Source organism: Candidozyma auris, chromosome 2, assembly GCF_003013715.1.
Source record: "Candidozyma auris chromosome 2, complete sequence".
Taxonomy (NCBI): Eukaryota; Fungi; Ascomycota; class Pichiomycetes; order Serinales; family Metschnikowiaceae; genus Candidozyma; species Candidozyma auris.
The window spans coordinates 1,956,612-1,982,396 of NC_072813.1; the positions used below are offsets into that span (position 1 = coordinate 1,956,612).

Consider the following 25,785-nt stretch of genomic DNA (forward strand, 5'->3'; position numbering starts at 1 on the left):
TCTACATATTCCCTTCAACGATCAAATCAGGAGCTCTCTGAGCCCATTCTGTCCATGACCCGTCATAAACACGAATAGGAATATCAGGGTTAATCTTCTCGATAGCCAAGCGAAGAATCACCGCTGTAACACCAGTTCCACACATCACTATGACGCCCTTTCTATCCAATGGCTCGTTCCAGTCGAGCCCAAAGTCATTCTTGAAGACCTCAATTAATTCCTCGCGTGTTTTATATTGACCGTTCTCGTTCAAAACTTTGCCAAATGGCAAACTGAGAGCACCAGGTATGTGTCCAGACAGCAAGCCCTTACGGGGCTCCGGAGCCTTGCCATGGAATCTATCTGCGCTTCTCGCATCAAACAAGTAGTAATCATCCAAGCTTCTCAGGACAACGAGGTCAGCCAATTCGTCAAACTCAATGACCTGGCTGCGATAATTTTTGGTGAACTCTGTGTTGTCAATGCCCTTGTATCCTGACTCGTCACCCTCTGATGCTGGAGACTCGCTTGGTGGACCCTTTTCGACTGGATGCTTCTCCTTGAACTGAAGATAGTGGTCTAACAAGTATACATTTTTGTGACCGTAAAGAGCAAATGTCCAAGCTGCTCTGGGCCCAGAGAATATTCCTTGTCTATCGTAGACAAGAACGAGGTCTTCGCTTTGGATGCCCAACTTGCCCACCTCTTTGTCAAACAATCTATGAGGAGGAAGCATGTGAGGGTATTTGCTTGTTCTGCAACATACTGAGTCCAAGTCAAAAAAGACAGAACCCTTGATACGATCTTCTTGGGCAAACTCTGTTTTGGCATTTTTGGATGAGTTAGGCATGTACCAGGTTGCGTCAACTGGGACCACCCTAGGCCCCGGAGACTGAAGAAGCCTCCATGCGTAATCAGTATTGAGAAGTTTCACTTTAGGTGCATTGACCATATTCTTCAGATCAAAAGTTATGAATGTTTGCAGAAACTATTCCGATGTGTGGAGACGTATATTGGTGATAAGGCTTTCATGAAGGATCGCAGCAAAGGTGCGGTTATGGAGGCATGGTGCCAGTTCGGTCTTACGGCGCTCGGGTCAATGGGTTTCCGCTCAACAGTGGACTATTTACTTGTTCGATTTGACATCGAAATTGGCACTGAATCGACTAGTGTCGGCCTTCATAAACTCTCGGAGTGCCATGGTAGCGTAGCAACTTACGCCTAAACGCATCTTCAAGACTATGGCTGTCTGAGTTGCATCTTCGGTGCCCGAGCAGTCTATCACTCTTTCTAGGTCTTCGTTTTTTTCCTTCTTAGCACGCAAGATCTCCAAGTCGGTGCGCAATATCGGATCATCATTGTCTCTGTGTCTCACAATCTTGTACGAAAGTTGCTCAGCCCTTCCCATGAGTGGTCGGTAAGAACCGGCCAAGGAGAACTCTTGGACTCTTCTACGCATGTTGTGAGGATCAAGGCCATCTTTCGCCATCACCTGCTCGTACACAGCCATGAGCTCTGGACTTGTTGGGTACACCACATCGTATCCTGGCGAAGGAAGTACAACGTCATAGATCAGGTAGTTGCCTGAGTCAATGTCCTCCTTTGTGAGTGCACGAACTCTATCAGAAGCAGTGCCTGCGACATCCTCCTCGAATTCTTCTCCATCTTCATCAATGGACACGACTTTCTGGTTTTCAGGGTTCTTTTGCTCAACAAGGATCAAGTCTCCCTCACGTACCTCCAAGCCAAAGAGCTCGATTCTCTTTGATGCAACCATATTCCAAACATAAGATTGGTAGGCATGAACGTATATAAGACGCAAATTCCTGGGAATTTGCATAATTGCACGGAAATAAGCTTGCTTGTGGTAATCCTCAGCTCCATCGACGTCGATTCTCTCCTCCTTGGCTAGAGTATTAAGGACAGTTTGCTCGGCAAAGCAACGCCTAGGCATGAGTTTAGCAGCAGCAGCAGCATCTCTGTTTTCTGCCCAAATTCTGCGGGCCTCGACAGACTCAGCGACAGTTCTATCTTGTTCAGCTAGAAGGAGATCAACAGCATTCTTCCAGTTTTCCTTGAGTAGTTCGATACCCAAAACATGAGTTGAGATGGAAAACGTTCCAAATCTTTGTAAGCCGTAGTAGTTTATGAAGCCTTTATCTTTGAGAGAATTAAATGCTTTGTCAACGACTTCCTCGAGGTTTTCCTGCTCAGTTTGAACATCACGAATGGCAATCAAGAACTCGTTTCCCTTCAAGTCTCCAAGAGCAAGAGATGTGCTCTCATATTTGAACCCACCAAGAATAGATCCATTCAACCCCTTGTTGAGAGCAGTTACTCTTTGAACCTTGCCCTTATGGACACTGAGTCTCTGGCAAGTGACCCCACGACGATCTTTCGTACCAGCGTACTTCACAGCCTTGTGGGGGATCCTGAGGTACTTGGCAATCATTGAGGCTACTTCCATCGTCTCTCTATTCTCCTTGTAGAGGGTGAAATGCAAATAATTCTTGAATGGGCCCAAGCCGTAGTTGATCACGCCCAGATCGTCCACATGATTGACGTTACGTCCTCTGTTATTGTTGGTGCCCTTGGATAATGCAACCTTGAATGTGTTTTCAGGCGATGTCATGGTTTCCAATTTGCCTTGGAATGCTTGTCTGAGGAGCTGATGCAACTGCGTTCTTGTGGCCTTATCGTCAAATTGGGTCTTGGTTTCCATATTGCCACCAGTTGTGAAGAGGTCTTCAATCTCTTGAAGCTCCTCAGGCTTCATCAACTGTAATAAACGAGCCTTGTGCTCCTCACTGAGCTCATACTTTGGAGAAGAAGCATCGCCATTCTCTGGTTTCTCTTCTTTCTCCTGAGCACGTTTTGCCTTAATAGCCTCAAGCTCCTCGGGAGATTTATCTTGGAGATCAGCACGCTCCGTCTGCCTCCTTTCCTGTTTTCTTTCTTTCTTTGTTTTTCCCAAGTCGATGCCCTCATCGGTTAAACGCACAACTGTCCCATCCAACGACACTTCGTTCACCTGAAAGTCAGAATACCGCTGCTTGATGGTCCCATAGAACCCTCCTCCGGTCTTGTAAGACTCATTGATGTACTGTGTGACGCCCACATCTGCTTCCAGGACTACTTTGCCTGGAGCAGCATACACTTTAGCTTTTTTTGAAGCATCTTCCGCTGCTATGGGAGCACTTCTTTTGGCGGCACCCTCCATCACGTATTCGAAGTATTGGCTGGCACGAGGAAGCTTGCGAATAAGGCTGGATAGTCACGATCTTGACATTCACCTGAGAAGAGCTAATGTGGTTTTTGAGAAGGGATTCAGTGAGCCAGTGATGGGGTACTGCAGAGGACTCCATGTTCCAACGATCAAGTGCCTCTAGTGTAGTTCATTTCTAAAGTCTAGAATTTCAGATACGACGAGTAAATCATGAAAGTTGACTGGCACTTTTGAATCACGGGTAGCAATTACTTGGTTCTTCTAGCAAGTGCTCTTGAGGCCAATTCACTGTCATGGGTATCAAACGCATTCAGCTACCTAATCTACACTAGAATATTCTTTCTCAAGAGGAATTTAAAATCTGTTTAAATCTGTATATTTGATATCGCCCAAAAGGCAATTAAATTCTTGCGTGACTTGAAATTGGTGGCAAGTTGTAGTATAGGGTTTTCAAAGTATGCCTCTGCGCACCTACAAAATGGCTGCAAAATGCGACCTCCATCTACTTCTCCTAACCACTCCTTCTTCCTCTAGTTACTACTAACCCAATTGCTTCAATTATTAGATTGCTATGTTTCATTCTGTCTCCACCGCTCAAACCTCTTTCGACCCGCCGAAGGAAAACCCCAACTACGAGACAATGCCCGCCCGTTTTTGGAGCCACTATCAAAGAAGGCCCAAATCGCCCAAGCAGCTCCATTCAACGGGCAGGAAGCACCTCATGAAGGAGTATATTACTGACCAGCTAGAGCGGTTTCATTTGAAGTCTAGCCGAGCTAATCCTATCTATGATCTCCCGTTAGGGGTGCTTCCTGGGCTCACTCTGAATGGCGAAGGTGCTGAGAGAAGGCTCCTCGAGAGGAAACCCAGGGTCAGGAATTTAACAAGACCGTTTTTTGTCAGAGACTACAATTTGAGGGCCGTTACGCTCACGTCTTTGCCGCACGACGTTAGCCTAGCCGATATCGTCTCCCTGGTGAGAGGAGGCCAGTTGGACAAGGTGATCGAGGGAGACGTTCCCGAGCGGTTTGTACAACTACACTTTTTCTACCGAACATCAGCAGAGGAGTTTTTTCGTTACGCCAAATGCGGTCTCTATAGCATCAACGGCAAACGCCCCATAGTCAAATGGCTCCCGTTTGAAATCGCCATGCGATGTCCCGTGCAAGAGTATGTGATGGAGGCGGTCAACAAGTCTCGTGCTACAAGAGTAATCCGCATGACTGCCTCAGACACTGTACATGCCAGTGCAGACTATTCGAGGCGACATGTTCAAGACACAGCTTCGTTATTTGCGAAAGGATACGATGTGGGACAGATACGGACCGAGATGTCGCAGTTTGGTAAGGTCATCGAGATCAAGCCCTACATAACGAACACATGGACCATCACGGTGCACTTTTCCTCGGTGTCGGAGCTGGTGATTGCTATGAAATCGCTCACGCTGCTCAGTCTATGCCATTTGCATAAGTACAAGTGGTGGAAGCTACAGTACGACAAGGACCCTGCTGACGTTCCTTGCTACATGGTGTAGGTTGAACGTGCGGTTTATTTGTAAAGAAAGGGCAAGTTGCTGGTATACAGCTAATATATGGAGTCGTGGTAAAATTAAATGCTATGTTTGCGGAAAAGGTCTTTCTAGGAGCTACGATTAATGGGTGGTAGGGCTCAGATTTCGCAGCCAACGCTATATTTGTTGGAGGCTCGCGGCTCATCATAACATTACCCTTTTTGACCATGGGACGTTTGCAGCCATTTGAACGTCACCGTTCAATTATGCCACCAAAAAACTCTTCTGCAATTCTTTCAACTAGTCGCTATCCTTGCTAATATTTTACTCTACCATCTTCTTTATAGAGAACCTGAATTCAAGCCTCCACCAGTGTCCCACTCTCACCTACCCGATTAGGTGTTGATGTAAACAAAGCTATCTACTACACCCCAGCTCATTGATAGAGTGCTCAATTGCAACTACAAGATAGCCTTTATTAAAAACATGTACCGCTCAGGACGGGGAACCCCCACACCACGATCCAGCTACTCAGACCTCAAGCGGCCGGCCTCCGCCAGAGGCTACAGACCACTGCTGCCTCACATTCCTTCTTCGAGACCATCTTCAAGTATGGGCTCGAGGCCCTCCACGCCTACATTCCGGCCTGAGCCGTACACGGGCTCAATCACTGTCAGTATAAGACCAAACCCACATACAAGTGGGAATTCCCAGAACCAAGTGTGGCACATTGACTACGCCAATACCATCACCAACACCCAGGACAATTCCTCCTATACTTTCGACCATGTATTTGCATCGTCGATGGATGTGACAAACAGAGTTGTTTACGAACGTTCGTGTGCTCAGTTGGTGCACATGTTCCTCAATGAGGGCTACAATTCAACGTTATTCGCTTATGGTATGACTGGCTCAGGTAAGACTTACTCAATGAGAGGCGAAGACAATGATCCAGGATTCGTCAGATTGGCCATAGACGACATTTTTAATAAGATAGACTCACCTAACCTGGGGTGCTCGTACTCGCTCTCGGTGACGTATTTGGAAATATATAACGAGAAAATAGTGGACCTTCTTGGAACGGGCACTGGTGCCTTCAGCTCCCACAATGAGCCCAAAATAAGGGATGATCCAGACTATGGCATCAAGATAATGGGAGTCAACACGCCTACAGTTTCTTCAAAACAGTCATTGCTCCAGCTCATCAAAGCTGGTGATATGAAACGCAAAACCTCGGCCACGGACTACAACGCCAGACTGTCTCGTTCCCACGCAATCTTACAACTTCGACTCCACACTATAGACATGGCTCTGAGGTTTGAGCATAGATCTACTCTTTCATTATGTGATTTGGCTGGTTCTGAGAGGGCAACGCTGTGTGCTGAAAGGCGGAAGGAGGGGTCGTATATCAACAAGTCGCTACTCGCTCTCTCCACTGTCATAAATAAGCTCTCGCTTGCATCAAATAGCGGCGCTATGGACCACATCCCCTACAGGGATTCGAAACTCACGAGACTTCTACAACCGTCCCTTTCAGGACTGGCTCTTATTCTGATCTTGTGCAATGTTCACTTGGGTCTGAATCTGCCTGGCCTTTCTCAACAGTATGTTACTGAAACGACAAATACTCTTCGATTTGCTGCTCGGGCAAAGGATATAGTATTGTCAGTCAATGCTAATAGGAAGCAATCAATCGGTGATGGAGAAGCCCACAGGATGATAGAAGAATTGAAAAGAGTCGTTGAAAATCAGAAGAACGAGCTCGCCCTCCTAAAGATACACTCTGGGGTGTGGCAAATGAACTCTCAAGTATCAGAGGATCCTGCTTCTGCACAATTACAGGGCGAGCTTAAGGTGCTTCAAGAAAAGGTCGAACATCTCACCCGTCTATCAGACTTAAACAGGACAGAAGTAGTCCTTTTACGAAACGATGCTCTCAACGATATTTTGGGAATGGAGATTGACAAATTCTCTCTGCAAAAGATGATGGCAAATCTCGAGGAATTCTACAAGAGGTTGACTCACGAGAATGAAGAATATAAGCAGTATAATGCATCTTTGGAGAATCAACTTCGTTTGGCACACCTGCAGTTGGCAGCAATGAACTCTGCCGCGTCACTGAAACCCACTAATCCTTCGAACAAACATTACGACTCCTTACTACGACAACAAGAAGAAGAGATCATGCTGCTCAAAGAAACTTTGCGTGATAAGGACCACATCATCCACGGGCTTACGAAAACTTCAAAGCTTCGCCGATTGGTAGATTCTTCGAATGCTAATGGAGCACCATCGATCTCAGACTATACCAAAAAAGTGACTGGAGCATCTGTAGTGGGTAGTCCGGATAAGGAGAATGTGGTCTCCGAAATCCGTCAATTTAGATTAAGTCCAAAGAAGCCAGCTGTGCCGCGATTCACCTAATTATACACATTAATTTATATAAGTATGATAAATGTCAGGGTCTCAAACCCAAGAATTTGCCGGACGTTCTTGTCCACTTTGTAAGCTGGCCCTTTTTGACAGGCTAGTTTTCGAGGGAGATTTTGTGCTATCGTGCAAGCGCCTTTGCAATCGTAACAGCGGATTAAAGTTGCCTCCATTCCCACTCATTATGCCTCCACCAAGTTCCTGACTTGGCATTGACAACTTGCGATTGGCAACAGCTGATTCACCAGCAGGATTTGCAACTGATACAACGGGCGGACGAAGCTTAACGTCGGAACTATCAAATTGAAGAACATTGACAAATTGATCGCCAACCTTTTCGCCACCACCATAAAGCCCTGTAGGGTCATCAATTTGAACTTTATAGCTCAACAGTTGGTTGACCGTGTCGTCGACAAAGAAATCTACTCTATCCTTGTTAAACAACTGTACCTTCTTGCCTTTTCCGAGTCTTACGCCATTAACAAAACACGAGTTTGTGCTGAAGTCCAACAACCAAATGTCTTCTAAACAATGAGCAGGGCTTTCATAAATGGATACTTGTGTAACGGGATGACGGCGCTTATGAATCAAACAATGAATCTTTGACATTCTATCATCATTGATAAACGTATCACATGTTTCGTTTCTACCAATTGCATATGGATTGACACCCTGACGAATGTAGATCGGTTTTTTGGTGACTGAATCACAAAGTGGCCGCAATGTAATGAAGTTATCTTTGGGTGGGCCATCTATCTTCTCGTCGGTTATTCTAAGGTTTTTGACCCTAGCTTCGTCAATCTTTGCTCTCTTGGACACCTCAACATCCTCGAAGACTCGTGAAGGTCTTTTTCTATTGATGTCATCGCTTTTGCGTTTCAATGGCAGTATTTGGTTTGACATATTTGCTTTTTGTGAGTTGGGATGAAGCGGTTGAGACTGAGGTAAAGGAACAACCCTCCTAGGCACCTTGAATTGAGAGTTGCTATCCTTATGCTTCTTGTTTCTCTCCCCTTCCAATGGCCTAAACATTACATCATCATCCAATTTGCTCATAGATGCATTCACATGGAGTCCGTTCTCGATCTTCCTTGATTTTTGTGACGTTGACTGTGACAAACTCACCTTTTGAGAATCCTGTGTCTCTTGGGTGAAAGGCTCCACATCTTCAAGCCAGGAGTGGTGCAAGGCTTCTTCTGCCACGATTCTTTTTCTTGGATCAACTTGCAAACAACACTTAAGAAAATCACGACCCTCCTCAGAAATTTCATACGAATTGAGCGGTGATTCATGGTATTCGCCACTCTTGATTTTCTGAAACATTTGGCCTTGAGTTTTCCCATTAAATGGTAGGTGTGACGTCAAAAGCACATACACCAAGCAACCTAGCGACCATATATCAACCAAGTTACTGTAGTTTGTATTCTTTGTGTCTTCAGATGCTTGTTGCAGGTCATATTTACCAGTGATAACTTCTGGGGCAACATACGCCAATGTGCCGCAAAATGTCTTCATAAACGTTGCATTGTCACTGATCTTAGCAAGGCCAAAGTCGGTGATTTTGACTAGAATTGGGTCATCTTGCATAATAAGAATGTTATCGGGTTTCAAATCTCTGTGAGAGATTCCCAAACGATGCACATAGGCTATGCCATCCAAAATTTGCTTGGTAATTACTTGAGTAGCATCTTCACCTATTGCACCATTGGCAGCGACAAAGTCCATAAGATCTCCGCCGGGTACAAACTCCATGACCAAGTAGTAGTTCTCGATGTCCTCGTAGAATGATTTGAGCTTAACGATGTTTCTGTGATCAAGTTTTCGAAGAATTTCAAGCTCTCTATTAACTCCCAACATGGCACCCTTTCCGCCAGCGTGTATAGCTCTTCTACGATTGATCATTTTCACCGCGTACGAGTCACCCGTACTTCTCTCCACTGCCTTCTTGACAATTGCAAATGCACCTTGACCAATTGTCTCATTCTTGATAATGAAATCCTTGTATATGCCCTCATCCTTGATGACAAGATTGTTAGATGAGTTAAGCGGGTTGTAAGCGTCAGAAAAGAGCACCACAAACCGTATCACGTCCTTCGGCACACCCACACCAACAGCAATCTCGTCTCCCTGATTCACGATATAATTGGATCCCTTGACAATTCGATTGCCATTAAGGTGGGTTCCATTCGTAGATGTGTCCTGAATCCATAGCGTCTTGTCGTTCACGTTGAGCCATAGCTTGAAGTGCTTATTCGATAGACGAGTGCAGCAGCTCAACACGAAGTCGCATTCTGTGTTTCTGCCAAATAACCATGTCTTCTTCAGCAGCAGAGCTGGGGTACGCGTGGGGGCGTTTTTGTTCAAATCAAAATGTCTATACTGGCCCGTGGTGCAAATGAGCCTACAGATATGGTTCTCGTCAGCAGTATCATCCTCACGTTGCGTTGGCGCCGACTGTTGCGTCGGCTGTGTCTGTGTCGGCTGTGTGGCATCCATGAACCCAAAATCCGAGGACAATAGTTCGCTGGGAAATAATGGCAGTCAAAGTGAGTAACGTGCTGTCTTGGTGATGAATTTATCCTGAAGTATAGGGCGCGTCGCGGTGCAGGCTCAAGGGTAGATAGTTGTTGACTAAGAAGACCACTCCATGTTCCAAAAAAAAAAAAAGATCAAGAGGAAAATGGGTGGTCCAATGCCAATTGCCACTGGTTATCTTGGGTTCAGCATTTGCTTTCCGCTAATTATCTGACTTTTGACGATTCTCCTTGGTACGTAGTCGTAGAAGGTATAAGTGAGTATTATTGACAGTGTGGTGTAGATTCACCGCTCGGTGATTTTTAAGTGGTTCGTCGGTGTCGCAGTATCAAATTTTGATGAGACTTCCTGATCAAGATGATGGCTCTAGTAGACACCAAGATCTTGGCACCCAATCTAATACTTGTGAAATATTGGTGAGTCTTGGCTATTGACTATGAGTTGTGGACCTACTAACTGTATCCGATGACTGAGGCTGAGACCATTTGTCTCCATACGTAAGTTCTGTATTGTTGCCTTGTTTAATGATCCTAACTGTTTAGACACCTCGAAGATTTCAGGTAAGCGTATACCATTATTGATCCGATGAATGCCATATATGACAACCTTTAGTTTGGGATGTGCCTATCAGTAGCCTATAAAGTCTGCATTGGTGATTCTTCATCCATTTGACACTACAAAACCTTCTTAAGAAAGTGCCTGGTTAACTTTGTAAAGCTTCTTTTTGTGAGCTACTCGGAAAAAGCTAAGGAGACCTATACAAGAGGCGGCCTCAAGCTGTTCGGTGGAATTGCTTAAGGAGACAAGAAGATCAACCCTACGAACTTCAAACGCTTCGAACTTCGAACTCACCGAAAGTCACATTCAGGATGGAGAGGATTCTGGAGAAAGAGAGGACAACCGCTAAATCAGGTCTGATGCATTGATGACAATATTTTCATCATTCTTTTTTAAGTTTATGGCTTGATTTTGCCTTCGCAAGCATTTGTGTCAAAAATGCGAATTTGCAGCCATTTCTCAAATATGTAGTGAACCCCCCGTATAACGGCAATGAGCTATCTAGAATCGAGAACGCATATTTCGTCTCACTCTTAACACTTCATCATATAAGGTATGCCTTACCTAACTCAAAACTGCCTTAAAAAAATATTCGTACTTGATGGGGTCGAGAGCTCGAGTGTACGGCGCTTCTACTGCTGCTAACCGCCAATAACCGCAAGTGGATCAGAGTGTGGAGAGATTTAAAAAGAAAACCTCGAAAGTATATTTCCGATTCCATGCATCGGGGCTAAGACCCTTTCCCCACGTTGATGGAGTAGAAACCTACCACCCACCCCACCTTCTTTAGTCTGTCGATAATCATCGTAAACTTCAGGCGAAAGCGAGCGCAGCCTATGCATTGATTACCCCGGTGTTACATTCACAGCCTCCCAGCAAAGCCTCATAAGAGTCAAGTGCAACCAAGTTTAAAACAAAACCTCGCTTCCTCTTTCCTTGTCACTTGAGGATATTCGGTTGTTAAAATCGAATTAGTTATCGCTGCTAATATCTCATTACACTCTAGTATTTACGTTTCTCTTTGTATTTATTAAACAGTACCGTGTTAACCCGTAACCTCGTCACAATATTTAACCCCGATTCTATACCTAGCAATCTTAAGCATACTGCTTGAAAGAACGAGTGAGAGAGACCACTGGCTCCAATTCAGGGTCTCTGGTCTCAGTTGGGTGGTAAAGATCTTCGTGCCTGTACTCCAAGTTGTTCCACTCATCTTCTCTGTAGTTGTAGTGCTTGTATGTGAACCAGAATATCCACCCGGCAATAAAACAAGACACACCCAAACCGTTAAACGTCCACACCATCTTAGGGTCTTCAGACACTGGAGAAAGAGCAATACCAAGAGCTGAACCAAAGGCGTTCATAAGAAGGAAAATCGACATGATGAAGGACTTCATTGTCACAGGCGCCTTGGTGTACGCATACTCCAAACCGGTAATCGAAGCAAAGATCTCAGACATACCAATCAACCAGTAGCAAGGAGTCTGAAGGGCAATGTGAATATGGTTGGGGACGTTTTTGTACTGAGGATCACAGGCCATTGGGAAGTAGTAACATGGGCCCGCCTTATAGATGAAATGCTGTAAGACACCGGCGTACACCATGGCAGCAGCACCAAACATGAAACCCCAGAAAATTTTGGTCACAGCTCTGAAGGGAGTGTATCTTCTGATAAACGGATAGACAATTCTCTCACAAATAGGGATGAAGATAATAAGCGTGATGGAGTTGATTGCCTGCAAGATATCGTTGGGCAAGCCGTGGAGCTCCATCTGACCGGCCTGAGAAACAAAGTTGTTGTTCATTTGACCGTAAACTAACCAGTAGATAGGGTAGAAAGCAAACACCTTACATGCGTACAAGGCTCTCTGAACCTCGTCAACAAAGGCATCGTCCCAAGGAAACTCGCGATCTGGGTGATGAGAAGGTCTAGCAGCGTCGAAGTTCAACTTCGACAAAGCGATAAAAGCGCACTTGAAAGATCTGGCAATCACTTTCTCACCAACTGGGACTTTCACGTATTTGTTCTTACCCAACACAAGAGCCAAAATACCCACGCAGAAGAAACAGAGAGGCAAAAGGAAAGCGGCCCAGAAATCGACATGGTGTTCCAACTCGGTCGTTGCAATGACCGAAAGCGCACCAATGTTGATCATAAGGTAGAAGAACATGAACACGTTGGAGACGGTGATGCTGGGGTCCTCAATTACCCTCTCACCAGACTTTAACACCTTTATGGAAGGTCTCTCCTTTGGAATCTGGTCAGCAATCAAAGGCGACACGTTGGACTTGATACCACCGGTACCGATACCAATGACAATGACGGCCACAATGAAACCAGCCAAAGAGGTAGTTTCAGAAGCAATAGATGGAAGCGAAGTGATGAACAAAATGAAGATACCCACCATCATCACAATGCAGAAAATACAGATGGTGAAGTACTTGCCGAGGTAAGTGTCAGCTATCCAAGCACCGAAAATGGGGGTCACATAACACCAAAACTGCCAGAAGTACGACAAGGCGGTGGCACCCGACTGGTTCAAGCCCAAAACACCTTTGGGGGTGGAGTCTCTGGTACCTTGCATGTAGTTCTGGAAAGGCGTCGACAAACCGTAGTAGGTAAAACGCTCCGACAACTCCACAATGGCAACAAGCCAACATGACATGGGGATTTTTCTGGCCACACGCCTGAGAGTCTTCATCTCGTGGTCGGTGGGCTCACCGCCCTCTTCCGTCTGGGGAAACGACTCGTCCTGAGACCTCACAAGTGAGTGCTCATCGGCATCAACGTACTTCTCATCCACGACCTTATCGTCGTTCTGAAGTTTTTCCGTAGACATGACGCTGTAGTGATATTAAATAAATGTGGATTGAAGAAAATTAGAACACAAAAAAATTCAAATCACAAATCACGTAAATCGTATCGTATTTATAAACGTTGAAAGGTGTGGAGTGACAAATTTTCGATAGTACAGCGCCAAAGGTAACGGAGAGGCATTTTGCATTTTGCCTTATGCGGAGATGCGTTATCTTCGGCACACGAGGGATGAGCCCTGAGGTGCTTCCCCACAGACTTCGCACAATCAAGGTTGCAAAATGCCCTTCCAGAGGTGCCTCTTACGCTCGCTGCCGCTGGGCGCCCCACGAAGTTCGCAGTATCCGTGTTGTGTCCAGGGCCCTTGAGACAACAGAGATCGGAGCAAAAGACCCTGGATAAAAAATAGTATTTACCATAATCGTAATTTATGGAAGTGGCCTAACACCGGAATGCAACCACATGAGATGGTTGCGTCCTTTAGATAAAAAAAAAAAAATAAAATAGAACAAATAAATTCAGGGTCCGTGCACCGACAACTGCCTGTCGCAAGGGATACCGCACTTTTTTGCCGTCTATCACCTGCGTGCGTTCCCTTAAGGCTTATTCTTCAGAGCCATTTCTTTTCGCTGGCGCCGTTCCATCGCATGGCACCGCGGCATTTATCCACCAGGCCCCAGTTTTTCCTTGTGCGAATTTCGCCCCAACCCGGCGATACTTCCCCAGATCCCACGAAGCAGCTAACCTAAATATGATCTAGGGGTACAGGGGAAAATTAATAGACGACACGAGCGGCGGCGCTTGACACATTTGATGTTTTTCTTGTGGCAGGTTATTTTCTCGTACCCTGTTGCTGGGCACCCTTTTTAGGCTAGGAACATGTATGAGAAGTGCTTGGCCTAAGATAGCGTTTGAGAGAGGGCGCCGTAAGATTTGCTTGGCGGGAGCGTGCGCGGCTGTGGCTGGAGCGGTGCCCTTGTGCATTAGGGCCACTTTTCTTTTTGCCCGGTCTACCGACGTAATTTTTTTCCGCGATCGCCTTCTTCACTTTTGGGCGAATCACACATTGGGCGTTGGCAATGCGAGATTAAAGATAAAGCGGAGTAAAATGGAGGAACTGGTTCTAGGGCAGTTAAAAAAAAGTAAGAGCCTCCGATACGGGGAGTCGAACCCCGGTCTGCTCGGTGAAAGCGAACCGTGATAGCCGTTACACTATATCGGAATAGTAGGGAAATTTATGGCGTGCGGTAAATAGATATGTGACAAAGAACATTGCATTTAAACAGGCTCAGCGACCGATAAATTGTGTTATGGTTGCGTATGTACTCTTCGGGTTGTCTGAGAAGATGTCCAAGCTGAATTTTGACCGAAATTTGCGAATATAGACCTCAGTATTGTCAATTACAACATCTAGACTAATGAATCGAAAACGGACTCAGTTATGCCTCATGAGGGACTACAGATCTATAAATTTCACTCAGTTGTCTATAACAGTGATCGCTAATCATCAATTTACTATTATCACTAATCAGATTATTGACCGATACCCTGGAGCAGGACTATCTCCGGAAACGTCAACTCAAACAAGAGATGCGAAATTAGTCCATTTGGACTGTAATATCTGAGAGACGCTTATAAGTGTCTCTATCAAGTGAAGCTGATCGAAGATTTGTTTTCTATAGCGATAAGTTTTCTTTACCTTTATCGGAATTTGTTGCCATAAAAAAAAAAAAGAAAAACTCAAAACTCTACGGTTCGGAGCTTCATTTGATGTAATTATTGTAGATTAATTCGTGGCTGAAGTTAAGGAGCTATAGACAAAAAGTGACTTCAGGCATTTCCGAGCTTCTGAATAACCAGACATGTGATTTGCTGGTGATGAGTCCTGTATTGTGATAACCTGGGGAGATCATTCCATGAGACTCTCATCTCTCTTCCATTGATGAATATCGAAAGTTCGCCAGCTTAAAACGTATTTTGGGTAAAATTAGGTTCTTCGGGACTATTATCACAAAAACTAACACCGATGTGGCTGAAATGCTCATTGATACAGCATAGGATTTTCCATTGTACTTTGATATATTAAAAAAGCGGTCATCATCAGTCGCATTTGTCTACAAAGTGAGGGAAGCTTGATTTGTGTAATGTGAGTTTTTCAAGAACATAAGGTGTATGAGGATTAGTCTTCTATAGTAATATGCTTTGCTCAATCTTGTCAAATGTGTTCAGATAACTAAAACACGAGAAAAAAGTATCAATGTAGATTTCCATGAAAGCCATACATGATGGCGAATCGCCATATAGTCGGGTCACATCGTTGATTACTAAACTCACATGTTCACAGCAGCCTGAAACCAAAGATGTAAGTCAATATGGGAGCAAACGAGATCTCCGCCTTATAAACCTCGCAACTGTGTTGCCATGACTACCTCATCTCGAAATTCGAAGTGCCGATGATAAAGTAGAATGTGACTACAATCCAGGGACGTCTCAAATAACTTCACACGTTTATAGGTCGAGGCAAAATTTTGAGAAGGGATTATGGCCATAATATCAGACTGAACAAGAATCTGAAGACCCTGAGTATCCAGAAATTCTGATGCTTTTACTCACCAATCACGTCTTCTAACAGCACTTCTCTACCTATTACCTGAAAGCTGGTAAAGGCTCACAACTCTTTCAGGTCAAAAGAATTAAAATATGTTGACACAGATCGATCATGAGTAAAACAGGCTTCCGGTCGGATGAAAAATACCAGACGTGATCATTCCTCTTTATGCAAGCAAGGCGATATGGTAGCATCTACTATGAAACCAAAAAGTGAGAAGAGCCCTTTGACGCAAACCACCCTAGTCAAAATCCTCACGAGCGAATTGGTGGCGTTGCCAGGAGCCCGGACCAAAAAAAGGTGGCAAAATTGATATTGTTATTGGCGCCACATTCCCTTTATGTCTCTCGTCATGACACCGCAAAGTTTAGCCGAGCGAAATATCACAAAGCCAAAGTGCATTGTTCGACCAAGCAGAGTGTGTCCCCAACCAACAATAGATTGCAATAGCGAGTGAATTTGGCGTATGCTCAATGCTTAATGCTTGACGTGAAGATCCCGAACTCCATTTTCTCGCAGCTGCTCAGCTCACAATGGCAGTCTAATTATGTGATCGCCATAGCAAGCGAGAATGGCTGCAACAATCAGCTCAGCATTTCCATACAGATGAATGCAAATTGGCTAGAGCCTGTTTAATGTCTCTCTTCCACTCTGCAACGAAACGCCTAACATGAACATAATTGGCCAAAAAAAAAAAAAAAAGAGTTAGTCTCCGTCCTCCCGATGCACCAGAGCTTAAATGAGAAAAGACTAATTCTCCCTCAGTCTGAGGGCGTCGTTTCCAGCCATGAGGCCGCATTGTTCGAGCGTAGTCTCACTTCGACTGAAAAAACAACCTGGGACCATGGCGAAAAGTTCAAATACGCGCTTGAGCGAGCGCCAATTCCTAGAATACAAAAGCCAATTATGAAAAGAAAAGAATAAACCCAGACTGCCTAGTCGAAGAGGAAGCTCACCACGTGGTATGGTCATTTTCCCTGGTGCTCGAGCGCACACTCTGTTTGCGTGGAATTGTGGTCAGGGCCCTTGAATAGTTTCCAGCGCCCGCGCCCGCGGAAAGAAAAAAACAAAAAAGCTGGGCCAGTGACTAACAATTTGGAGGCAAACGCAGCCGTTTGTTGAACTCGAGATAACGCAGGGAACTCGCGGCGGAACATGCGGACGGCTCCACGGCGGTCGGAAACGGATAGTTGGTTTCTTGGCCCGGTAGCCGGGGTAGCGCCGTGCAGCTTCGAGGAGTGTTGACAAAAAAAGGGTAAGTTACTCATGATGATGAGATGGAAAAAACCCAACCAATTGCTCAAATGAAATACTACTTGCGTGTTGTGTGGCACCGCGACCACGAGTAGTGAGTTTGCAGCCATCTGGGGAAAGTAGACTATTTTCGCGCTGGCGCTGGCACTGGCGCTGGGCAGGTGTCGCAGCCATTGCCACTGGAGTAGAAGGCACCAAACGGCCAAAGTCGTTGGCAGCGAAATCAGCCCGAAAACAACAAGCAACCACAATTGGCGTTTTAAAGTTGCATTTGCGAGGAATCATTGTCGCCACCGACTCCAGAACGACTGCAATGCGCGATGGGCCCAACCTAGAGTCTCTGGGCTCGCTTGCGCCAGTGGAGAGCCTCGCAAATCCAATTCTGCGCATCATCACCGCACTGTTATCGCTTGCATAACTAGCAGCATAAATATCCACCACTTCGCTGCCGCCGACACACGAACCTTTTTTGTCCACTCCAACACCATTTTTCTATGGCCGAGCTAGAAAAGGGCGATGAAGCCCAACCGGCCCTTCAACACAGACTATGCACGCCGTTGCTACTGAAGAAAGTGCCGCCGGTGCCTCGAGATGAAGACAGACCGGTGCATCCAAAGGCCACCAACCCGTTCTCGTGGTTCTTTTTCACCTGGTTGAAGCCGGTATTGCTCAGGGGCTACAAGCGGACTTTGCTTCCGGAAGACATGTTCAAGTTGCACGACGAGATGACTGTAGAGCATCTCGCTGGAAAGTTCCAGGCCATCTTCGACCGCAGGTTGGCCGCAGACAAGAAGAAGTACTTGAAGAGAAGGAGACAGTTGGCATTGAAGAAAGGAGACAGCGATGTTAGTGCACGTACTGATGAAGATCTCATGCTAGAGTACGAGCCGCTGAAGTCGTTGTGTTTCTTATCGTTGTATGAGACATTCTTGTGGCAGTACTCAATGGCATTGCTCTTTGGCATGCTTGGCCTTGTGGGCCAAGCGTGCAACCCTCTTTTGTCTCGAAAATTGATCAATTTTGTCGAATTGGAGGCTTTGGGAATCCCAACGAAGATCGGCACAGGCATTGGCTACGCCTTTGGCGTTGCGATCTTGATGTTTGTCTCTGACGTCCTTCACAACCAAGGTGTTTATTTTGCCATGCTCACGGGTGCTCAGATCAGAGCAATATTCACAAAAGCGCTTCTTGACAAATCATTCAAGCTTAACACCCGCTCGCGAAAGAAGTTTCCTCCTTCGAAAATCACTTCCATCATGAGTACCGATGTGTCTCGTGTGGATTTAGGCACAGGCTTCTCCATTTACGGCTTCGTCCTTATATTTCCCGTGGGTGTGTCAATAGGGATCTTAATTTACAACATCAAGGCTCCCGCTATGGTAGGTGTCGGTCTTATGTTAGCCTTCGTTTTCGTTTCTGGAGGGTTGAGTACTTTGCTTTTCAGCTTCAGGAAGACAGCCCAGAAGGCAACGGATTCCAGAGTTGGGTACATGAAAGAAGTGTTGAACAACTTGAAGATGATCAAGTTCTACTCGTGGGAGAAGCCATATCATGCTCTCATTACAAAGATAAGGCGCAGGGAAATGGCATATCTTCTTCGTATGGAGATCACTAGGATGATTATCATCACTTTGGCAGCATCTTTAGCTTTGGTTAGTTCCTTGGTCTCCTTCCTCACGTTATATGCTATTGCGTCGCCAAGCTCTAGAAATCCCGCTGAAATCTTCTCCTCGGTGTCTCTATTCAACTTGTTGGCGAGTCAGTTCCTCGTGCTCCCCCTTTCGATTGCGGGCAGCACTGATGCTTTTCTTGGTATGAATAGAGTGGCCGCTGTGTTGGCCGCTGACGAGATAGACCCGGAAGACGCAGATACTATATTATCGGAACGGACCCAGGCTCTTCTCGAAGAAAAGAAATTGGCTATTACTGTTCAAGATGGCGAATTTGAATGGGAGCTATTCGACTTTGATGACGAAAAGTCAGAGGAGAAAGAAGAACACAAGGATGAACTGAAGAAGAAGAAGAAAAAAGAGCTGAAGAAAAAGGTGAAGAAATCCGCAAAAGACGTCAGTGATACTTCAAGTGCTTCATCCAATGAAAAGGAGCGCAAGTCTTTCAAGCTTCACAATGTTAATTTGGATATCAGGCAAGGTGCCTTTGTTGTAATCACAGGCTCTATTGGCTCCGGGAAGTCTTCCTTGCTTCATGCATTGGATGGTGCAATGAAGAAACTATCAGGAGATGTATACGTTAATGGATCCCTTCTCATGTGTGGAACACCTTGGATTCAAAGCGCATCATTGCGGGAAAACATTCTTTTCGGTTCAACTTACGATGAAAAATGGTACAAAGAAGTCATCCGTGCATGTTCTTTGGAAAGTGACTTCGATATACTACCCGCAGGTGATCTTACCGAAATTGGTGAGCGTGGTATCACATTATCCGGAGGGCAGAAGGCTCGTGTGTGTTTGGCAAGGACGGTGTATGCAAACAGCTCCATTATACTTCTCGATGATGTTTTGAGTGCTGTGGATGCCAAAGTGGGCAAGCATATAATGAGCGAATGTATCATGGGAATACTCAAAGGAAAAACCAGAGTTCTAGCCACGCACCAGCTTTCGCTCATTAGCGAGGCAGAGCATGTTATTTTTTTGAATGGAGATGGAACTATTTCTCGTGGAACCTTTGAAGAGCTCAAGCTGACCAACAGCGCTTTCAAAGCACTTATGGAGCACAACCGCAAAAGCGAGGAAAATGATGAAGATGAGCTGGAACCGGCAAGTGAAGTTGAAGCGAGCGAAAAGGAGCTCATAAAAAGACAGCTCACCAAACAGACCACAACCCAAGTTAGCAGTGATTCGGTCGAGAAAGTGGAATTGGACGGCAAATTGTATGATGAAGAAGAAAAATCTGTTAATGCAATTGGTTGGGATGTTTACGGCAGATATATCTTGACGGGCGTTCAAGGGTTCAAATTCAATTGGCTTCTTTTCGTCATCTTATGCCTCTGCATCTTAGGAACGTTCATGTCTCTTTTCACAAATAATTGGTTGTCCTTCTGGATATCAAGAAAGTTCGATCAACCCGCCGGATTTTATATCGGCTTTTACGCTGCTTTTACCGGTCTTGCGGTCATTTTAATGGTATTTCAGTTCTGCAGTATCATTTTCGTCATGAACAGGGCTTCGAGAATTTTAAACATCAAAGCTTTGGGAAAGATACTACATGTGCCAATGTCTTTTATGGACACTACTCCTATGGGAAGAATCCTCAACCGGTTCACAAAAGACACCGATACCTTAGATAATGAAATAGGTGACAGAGTTGGCATGGTTGTCAATTTTACTTTCGAAATTTGGGGTGTGATCATCATGTGCATCATTTATATGCCCTGGTTCGCAATTGCTGTTCCATTCATAGTCGCCGTGTTCATCATCATGGCGAACTTTTACCAAGCCTCTGGGCGAGAAGTCAAGCGTTTGGAGGCCGTGCAGAGATCTCATGTCTACAACAATTTCAACGAGTCATTGACAGGTATGCCCACAATTAAGGCATTTAAGCTGATTCAAAGATTCTTAAACAAAAATGTTGCCACAATTAATAAGATGGATGAGGCATATTTCGTCACAGTGGCCAACCAAAGATGGCTTGACACCTATTTATCTCTTTTGGCGACACTTTTTGCCCTACTTATCGCATTGCTCTGTGTTTGTCGTGTTTTCGATATTGGAGCATCGGCAGTCGGTTTGTTGGTATCCTACGTTCTTCAAATCTCTGGTTTAATCTCAATGCTTGTCGTTGTTTTTACACAAGTTGAGCAAGACATGAACTCTGCTGAGCGTGTGATGGATTACGTCTACAAGATTCCACAGGAACGGCCTTACGAGATATCGGAGACGAGACCACCTCCTGAGTGGCCTCAGAACGGAGAAATACGATTTATCAATGTCGACTTTGCTTACAGAGAGGGCTTACCTCTAACATTGAGAAATATCAATGCTGACATCAAACCCCATGAAAAAATCGGAATATGTGGTCGTACTGGTGCGGGTAAATCTTCCATAATGGTTGCCCTTTTCAGAATAGCCGAGTTGACGTCTGGTAGCATCATGATCGATGGAATTGATGTTAGCACGCTTGGACTTCACGAATTGAGGTCAAACCTCTCCATCATTCCTCAGGATCCAGTATTATTCAAGGGTACCATTCGCTCAAACTTAGATCCTTTCGAAACGAAGACTGACGATGAACTTTGGGACACTTTACGAAGGGCGGATATCATTGACGCCGCGTCTCTAGAACATGTCAAGACGCAAAGGGTTGGAGACGATGATTTCCACAAATTTCACCTCGACAATGAGGTTGACGACGAAGGGGAGAACTTTTCGCTTGGAGAGAAGCAATTAGTTGCCTTTGCTAGGGCTTTGGTAAGAGATACAAAGATCATCGTTCTTGATGAGGCAACGTCAAGTGTTGATTACGCTACAGACAGTAAGTTGCAGAAAGCTATTGTACGTGAATTCAGTGACCGTACTATCCTTTGCATAGCTCATCGTCTCAAGACAATTTTGCATTATGACCGTGTCATTGTCATGGAACAAGGTGAGATAAAGGAGTTTGATACCCCATCACACCTCTACAACTCCACTGGCACCATCTTCAGACAGATGTGTGACAAATCAGGCATCAGCAAAGAAGACTTCTACGAGTGGTAGAAGCTCATAACGATAGTATTTATAGTTAACAGTAAATAATTCAATGGACGGGCATTAAGAGAGTCTCGATTAACCAGATAACCATCGACTATATGCGAACGCGACCCCAGATTTTTCAAAGCCTATAGAGAATATCAACAGTCAATGAGCCGCTCCTCACCAATAGCTTTGATTCTTGGTGGATGCTGCTGCAACGTGTACCTGTTTGAGGAACTCACTAGAGATGAAAGGTTCATTTCCCAAGCCCCGAACTTGGGAACTACGATCACCCTATGTCAGTTTGTTTTCGTGCTGTTAGCGTGTCTACCGAGTCAGCTTGAAGGTGTGTTCCTTAGGAAACCTGCAATCCCACTACTGAAGCTAATATTTCTTGTCATTCTTTATTTTGCCACTTCGGTGTTGAACAATCTGGCCTGGCGCTATGGCATCTCTGTGCCAATTCACATAGTGTTCAGGTCAAGCAGTACTGTAATGTCTATGATCGTGGGTTACGTCATTGGTGGGAATTTGTACCTGAAGCACCAAGTGATGCTGTGCGTTTCGATGACCGTGGGTACAATTTTGGTGATATTGCAAAGGCAAGAAAACAGCGATGCCGCGTCTTACAACCATCTATTCTTCTGTGGTGTTGCTGTGCTCACATTTGCCTCGTTCTTGGGCGCCTACATGGGTCTCTACACGGAGAAATTATACCAAAGGTACGGATCTCATTGGCAAGAAACCCAGTTTTACACTCATTTTTTGGCATTGCCTACATTACTTTTCCTTGGACCGGCAGTATTCACAGATCTCGAAGTTATACGAAACTCTGAATCTGTTTTTCTTGGTTTGCCCAGGGGAATTGTGCTTCTTCTAGTCAATGCAACAACCCAACTTGTCTGTACTCTGGGAGTCAACAGACTAGCCAGCACCTCCTCCTCTTTGACAGTGGCGGTGATCTTGCTCGCCAGAAAGTTTGTCAGTTTGGCTATCAGTGCTTACATTCACGGTTCATCTTTTACGACCCAGGGAATCGTTGGCTCGATAATAATTGTTGTTGCAACAATTCACTACGCCGTTGCTAGTAAGGTAGAGAAGGCAACCGAACAGAAAATAAAGACACATTAGAACCCAAAATCTGGAGCCTCACCAGCTCATGACTACAGACGTATATTTTGCTGATATAGAAGATATATCGTAATAAAAGAGGCAAGCATTGTATGGAAATTCATCTTGGCTGCCATTGTAGTACAAGGTTCGTTGGGTGAGCAGCAACAGCACCTATTCCTGAAGTTGAACTACCTATTAATACGTAAAGCATAAGTTTGCAACACTCATCATAAGATAATGAAATCGTGACTCAAAATTATTCATTCTCTGACAAAAGTTGCATATTAGGTGACGCTTCCAAAATGGTTGCAAATGATTTGGTTGCAAATGAAGAATATGCACTACATTGCTTCGCAGTAACTACATAGAAGCGATCTCTTAAAGCAGGTTTCAATGAGACCACTTTCCTTCAAATACCGTCAATTGCTATGGTATTTCGGAGGGCAACCGCATACATAAGCTTGAGGCCATGCCGTCAATTGCATGCCTCCTGCTTCAGATTAGAACCGAAGCTTAATGCTGTTCCACCGGCCAAAACTAGGAACATTGGCATCATCGCTCACATTGACGCTGGAAAAACTACCACGACGGAAAGAATGCTCTTTTACAGCGGTAAGACGCTGAGAATCGGTAACGTGGATGAAGGCGATACGGTCACCGACTACTTGCCTTCTGAGAGGCAAAGAGGTATCACGATCCAGCTGGCGGCCATCTCGATTCCTTGGAACAGGCACAAGATTAACATCATAGATACTCCAGGACATGCTGATTTCACCTTTGAGGTGACAAGGTCTCTTCGTGTTTTGGACGGTGCAGTGACTATACTAGATGCCGTTGCTGGGGTGGAGGCTCAAACAGAGAAAGTATGGCGCCAGGCGGCTGCCCTTAAGATACCTCGCATTGCATACATCAACAAGATGGATCGGCCGGGTGCCGGTTTCAGCAGAACTGTGAAGGAGATTATTGCAAAGCTTCAGACACGTGCTGTCTGCGTAAACTTGCCTTACTTTGAAGAAATCGACTCCGAATTGAAGTTCAAAGGAGTCATAGACGTCATTCACAAAAAGTTGCTTCTATGGGACTCTTCAGCGAGCCAAGATGGGACTAAGATCAAGGCTTTGGATGTGTCGGATGGCTCTGCCGGTGAAAATATTCGTGACATGGTGGCCAAAAGTAGAGAATCCATGGTCGAAACGTTGGGGGAGTTTGACGAGGGCATCATTGAATCATTCTTTGAACACAATGAGGATTACATGGCCATCCCTGCCTCGATCTTGCAAAAGTCCATTGCAAAGTCCACCCTAGCAAATGAAGTCACTCCAGTGTATTGCGGCCTGAGTTTCCGTAACATCGGGGTGCAGCCTTTGATGGACGGCGTGGTAAGTTATTTGCCTTCTCCTTTGCAAATTGAGGCTCCAGAGATTACGTCCACCTCCAGCAAAGTGGCGAAGAAAAGAAAGAAGGTACAGAAAACGAAGACCACAGCAACGGCAGAAGGGATTCCCTTGACAATGGACCCACATAAAGGTCTCGTTGTGAATCACAACCACAACTTGACTGTTGCGCTTGCTTTCAAGGTTATAACCCATCCTGCTCGAGGCGTAATGGCCTTTTTTAGAGTCTACAGTGGAAAGCTTGCAGCTAACTCAACGGTGATGAATACTAGAACTGGAAAGAAATTAGCATTACGTAAAATCATGCTTATGCATGGTGACACCCCCGAGGAAGTGAGCCAAATTTCTGCAGGCAATATTGGTGTGGTGGCTGGTACCGATGACGACATCATGACTGGTGATACTCTCGTATCCCACGGAGTCACCCATTCCAAGACCTTCAGTGACCTTGAAGCTAACTTAAGGCTTCACCCGATAGAGATTCCGCCTCCATTGTTCAACTCATCCATTGAGCCTGCTACCGCTGGTGATGCTCGTTACATGAATGAGTGCATCAAGGTGCTCTTGAGGGAGGACCCATCATTGCATGTCAGTGAAGATGAGGATATGGGTCAAACCGTACTCAGTGGAATGGGAGAGCTTCATCTCGAGATTATCAGGGACAGGCTTTTGAACGATATGAAAGCTGAAATTAGATTGAGAGATCTCGCGGTCTCCTACAAAGAGACCGTAGCTCGTCCAAATGGAATGTCACTGTCTTGCGACCACTTTGATAATCCTGAAATCAATGCAACTGTTGTATTTGATGCTTTCGAAGGGGATGTTAACGAAACACCATATGCTGACGAAGATGGAGCCATAATCTTAGAGCACGAGAACTCCGTCATCATCTTGGAGCCCACTGCTACACCAGCCTACATGACAAGTGCTGTTAAAGAGCGCAGGTGGAAGCTCGATTACTCACTTGAAGAGCTACAGGACAGTTTGATTCAAGGATGTACCACAGGTCTCCTGATGGCCGGTCCACGTTTTGGGCTCCCGTTGCATTCTTGTGTTTTACGTATCAAGAGCTGGAACTTCCCCATAGAGGACAAAGGACCGCAGCCCTCTGCACTACTTGACGTTGGTCGTCGAACCGTGTCCAAGGCAGTTAAAGATCTCAGCAGTTTATCGGAGGAGAACTTTGGCGTTTTGGAGCCTATAATGCATACAAGAGTTCACGTCGATTCTGGGCTGATGGGGGATGTGATGCATGACTTGAATAATCGCTGTCTGGCAACCGTTTTGGCAGTTGAAGATCTGGGAGACAGCCTAGATAAACAAAATTGGGCTCGTGAAGAGGCGGAGAGAATCTACTTGCCGCCAGACTACACAATGAAGCTGGCCAATCAAGATTTGACGGAGAGAAAAGTCATTATCGCAGAGACACCATTAAAGGAAATGGTAGGTTACCTTCTGAAGCTTCGTTCCATGACTCAAGGCAGAGGTGTCTTTGACATGTCTTACATTGGAATGAGAAGGGTGCTGAGGGAGAGACTCGACTCCATTAAGAGCCAACTCACATTTGTATAAGCAACAGCATGAGAAATTGTATAAAGTTATAAGCTGTCTCAAGCATCATTAAAAATAAAGAAGACTACCGTGATATATTGGTCAACTCCAAACTCTTTAA

General features: G+C 45.2%; 9 protein-coding genes and 1 non-coding gene across 10 annotated transcripts; 5 read left to right on the forward strand and 5 right to left on the reverse strand. All coding sequences in view use genetic code 12, as the record gives it.

The window, feature by feature from the left end:
* Position 1: 1 nt before the first annotated feature.
* On the reverse strand, positions 2-931 carry CJI96_0002356 (thiosulfate sulfurtransferase; the record flags this gene model as incomplete). The annotated part of the gene is made up of 1 exon (XM_029035872.2): positions 2-931. The coding sequence occupies one exon, from the start codon at positions 929-931 to the stop codon at positions 2-4; it is 930 nt and encodes a 309-aa protein (XP_028891114.1).
* Positions 932-1,105: 174 nt separating this feature from the next.
* On the reverse strand, positions 1,106-3,199 carry PUS7 (pseudouridine synthase PUS7; the record flags this gene model as incomplete). Its single annotated transcript, XM_029035873.2, has 1 exon — positions 1,106-3,199. One exon carries the CDS (start codon positions 3,197-3,199, stop codon positions 1,106-1,108), a length of 2,094 nt encoding a protein of 697 aa, XP_028891115.2.
* A 577-nt stretch (positions 3,200-3,776) lies between these two features.
* On the forward strand, positions 3,777-4,739 carry CJI96_0002358 (uncharacterized protein; the record flags this gene model as incomplete). The annotated part of the gene is made up of 1 exon (XM_029035874.2): positions 3,777-4,739. The coding sequence occupies one exon, from the start codon at positions 3,777-3,779 to the stop codon at positions 4,737-4,739; it is 963 nt and encodes a 320-aa protein (XP_028891116.2).
* Positions 4,740-5,201: 462 nt separating this feature from the next.
* On the forward strand, positions 5,202-7,139 carry KIP2 (Kip2p; the record flags this gene model as incomplete). The annotated part of the gene is made up of 1 exon (XM_029035875.2): positions 5,202-7,139. The coding sequence occupies one exon, from the start codon at positions 5,202-5,204 to the stop codon at positions 7,137-7,139; it is 1,938 nt and encodes a 645-aa protein (XP_028891117.2).
* A 42-nt stretch (positions 7,140-7,181) lies between these two features.
* RAD53 (serine/threonine/tyrosine protein kinase RAD53) lies at positions 7,182-9,641 on the reverse strand (the record flags this gene model as incomplete). The annotated part of the gene is made up of 1 exon (XM_029035876.2): positions 7,182-9,641. The coding sequence occupies one exon, from the start codon at positions 9,639-9,641 to the stop codon at positions 7,182-7,184; it is 2,460 nt and encodes an 819-aa protein (XP_028891118.2).
* A 1,694-nt stretch (positions 9,642-11,335) lies between these two features.
* Positions 11,336-13,078, reverse strand: CJI96_0002361 (uncharacterized protein; the record flags this gene model as incomplete). Its single annotated transcript, XM_029035877.2, has 1 exon — positions 11,336-13,078. The coding sequence occupies one exon, from the start codon at positions 13,076-13,078 to the stop codon at positions 11,336-11,338; it is 1,743 nt and encodes a 580-aa protein (XP_028891119.1).
* Positions 13,079-14,203: 1,125 nt separating this feature from the next.
* Positions 14,204-14,275, reverse strand: CJI96_0002362. Its single transcript has one exon. It is a non-coding gene; the product is annotated as a tRNA-Glu (tRNA).
* A 3,134-nt stretch (positions 14,276-17,409) lies between these two features.
* Positions 17,410-21,630, forward strand: CJI96_0002363 (uncharacterized protein; the record flags this gene model as incomplete). Its single annotated transcript, XM_029035878.2, has 1 exon — positions 17,410-21,630. One exon carries the CDS (start codon positions 17,410-17,412, stop codon positions 21,628-21,630), a length of 4,221 nt encoding a protein of 1,406 aa, XP_028891120.2.
* A 144-nt stretch (positions 21,631-21,774) lies between these two features.
* Positions 21,775-22,737, forward strand: YEA4 (Yea4p; the record flags this gene model as incomplete). The annotated part of the gene is made up of 1 exon (XM_029035879.2): positions 21,775-22,737. The coding sequence occupies one exon, from the start codon at positions 21,775-21,777 to the stop codon at positions 22,735-22,737; it is 963 nt and encodes a 320-aa protein (XP_028891121.2).
* Positions 22,738-23,147: 410 nt separating this feature from the next.
* MEF2 (Mef2p) lies at positions 23,148-25,685 on the forward strand (the record flags this gene model as incomplete). The annotated part of the gene is made up of 1 exon (XM_029035880.2): positions 23,148-25,685. The coding sequence occupies one exon, from the start codon at positions 23,148-23,150 to the stop codon at positions 25,683-25,685; it is 2,538 nt and encodes an 845-aa protein (XP_028891122.2).
* Between the last annotated feature and the right edge of the window lie 100 nt (positions 25,686-25,785).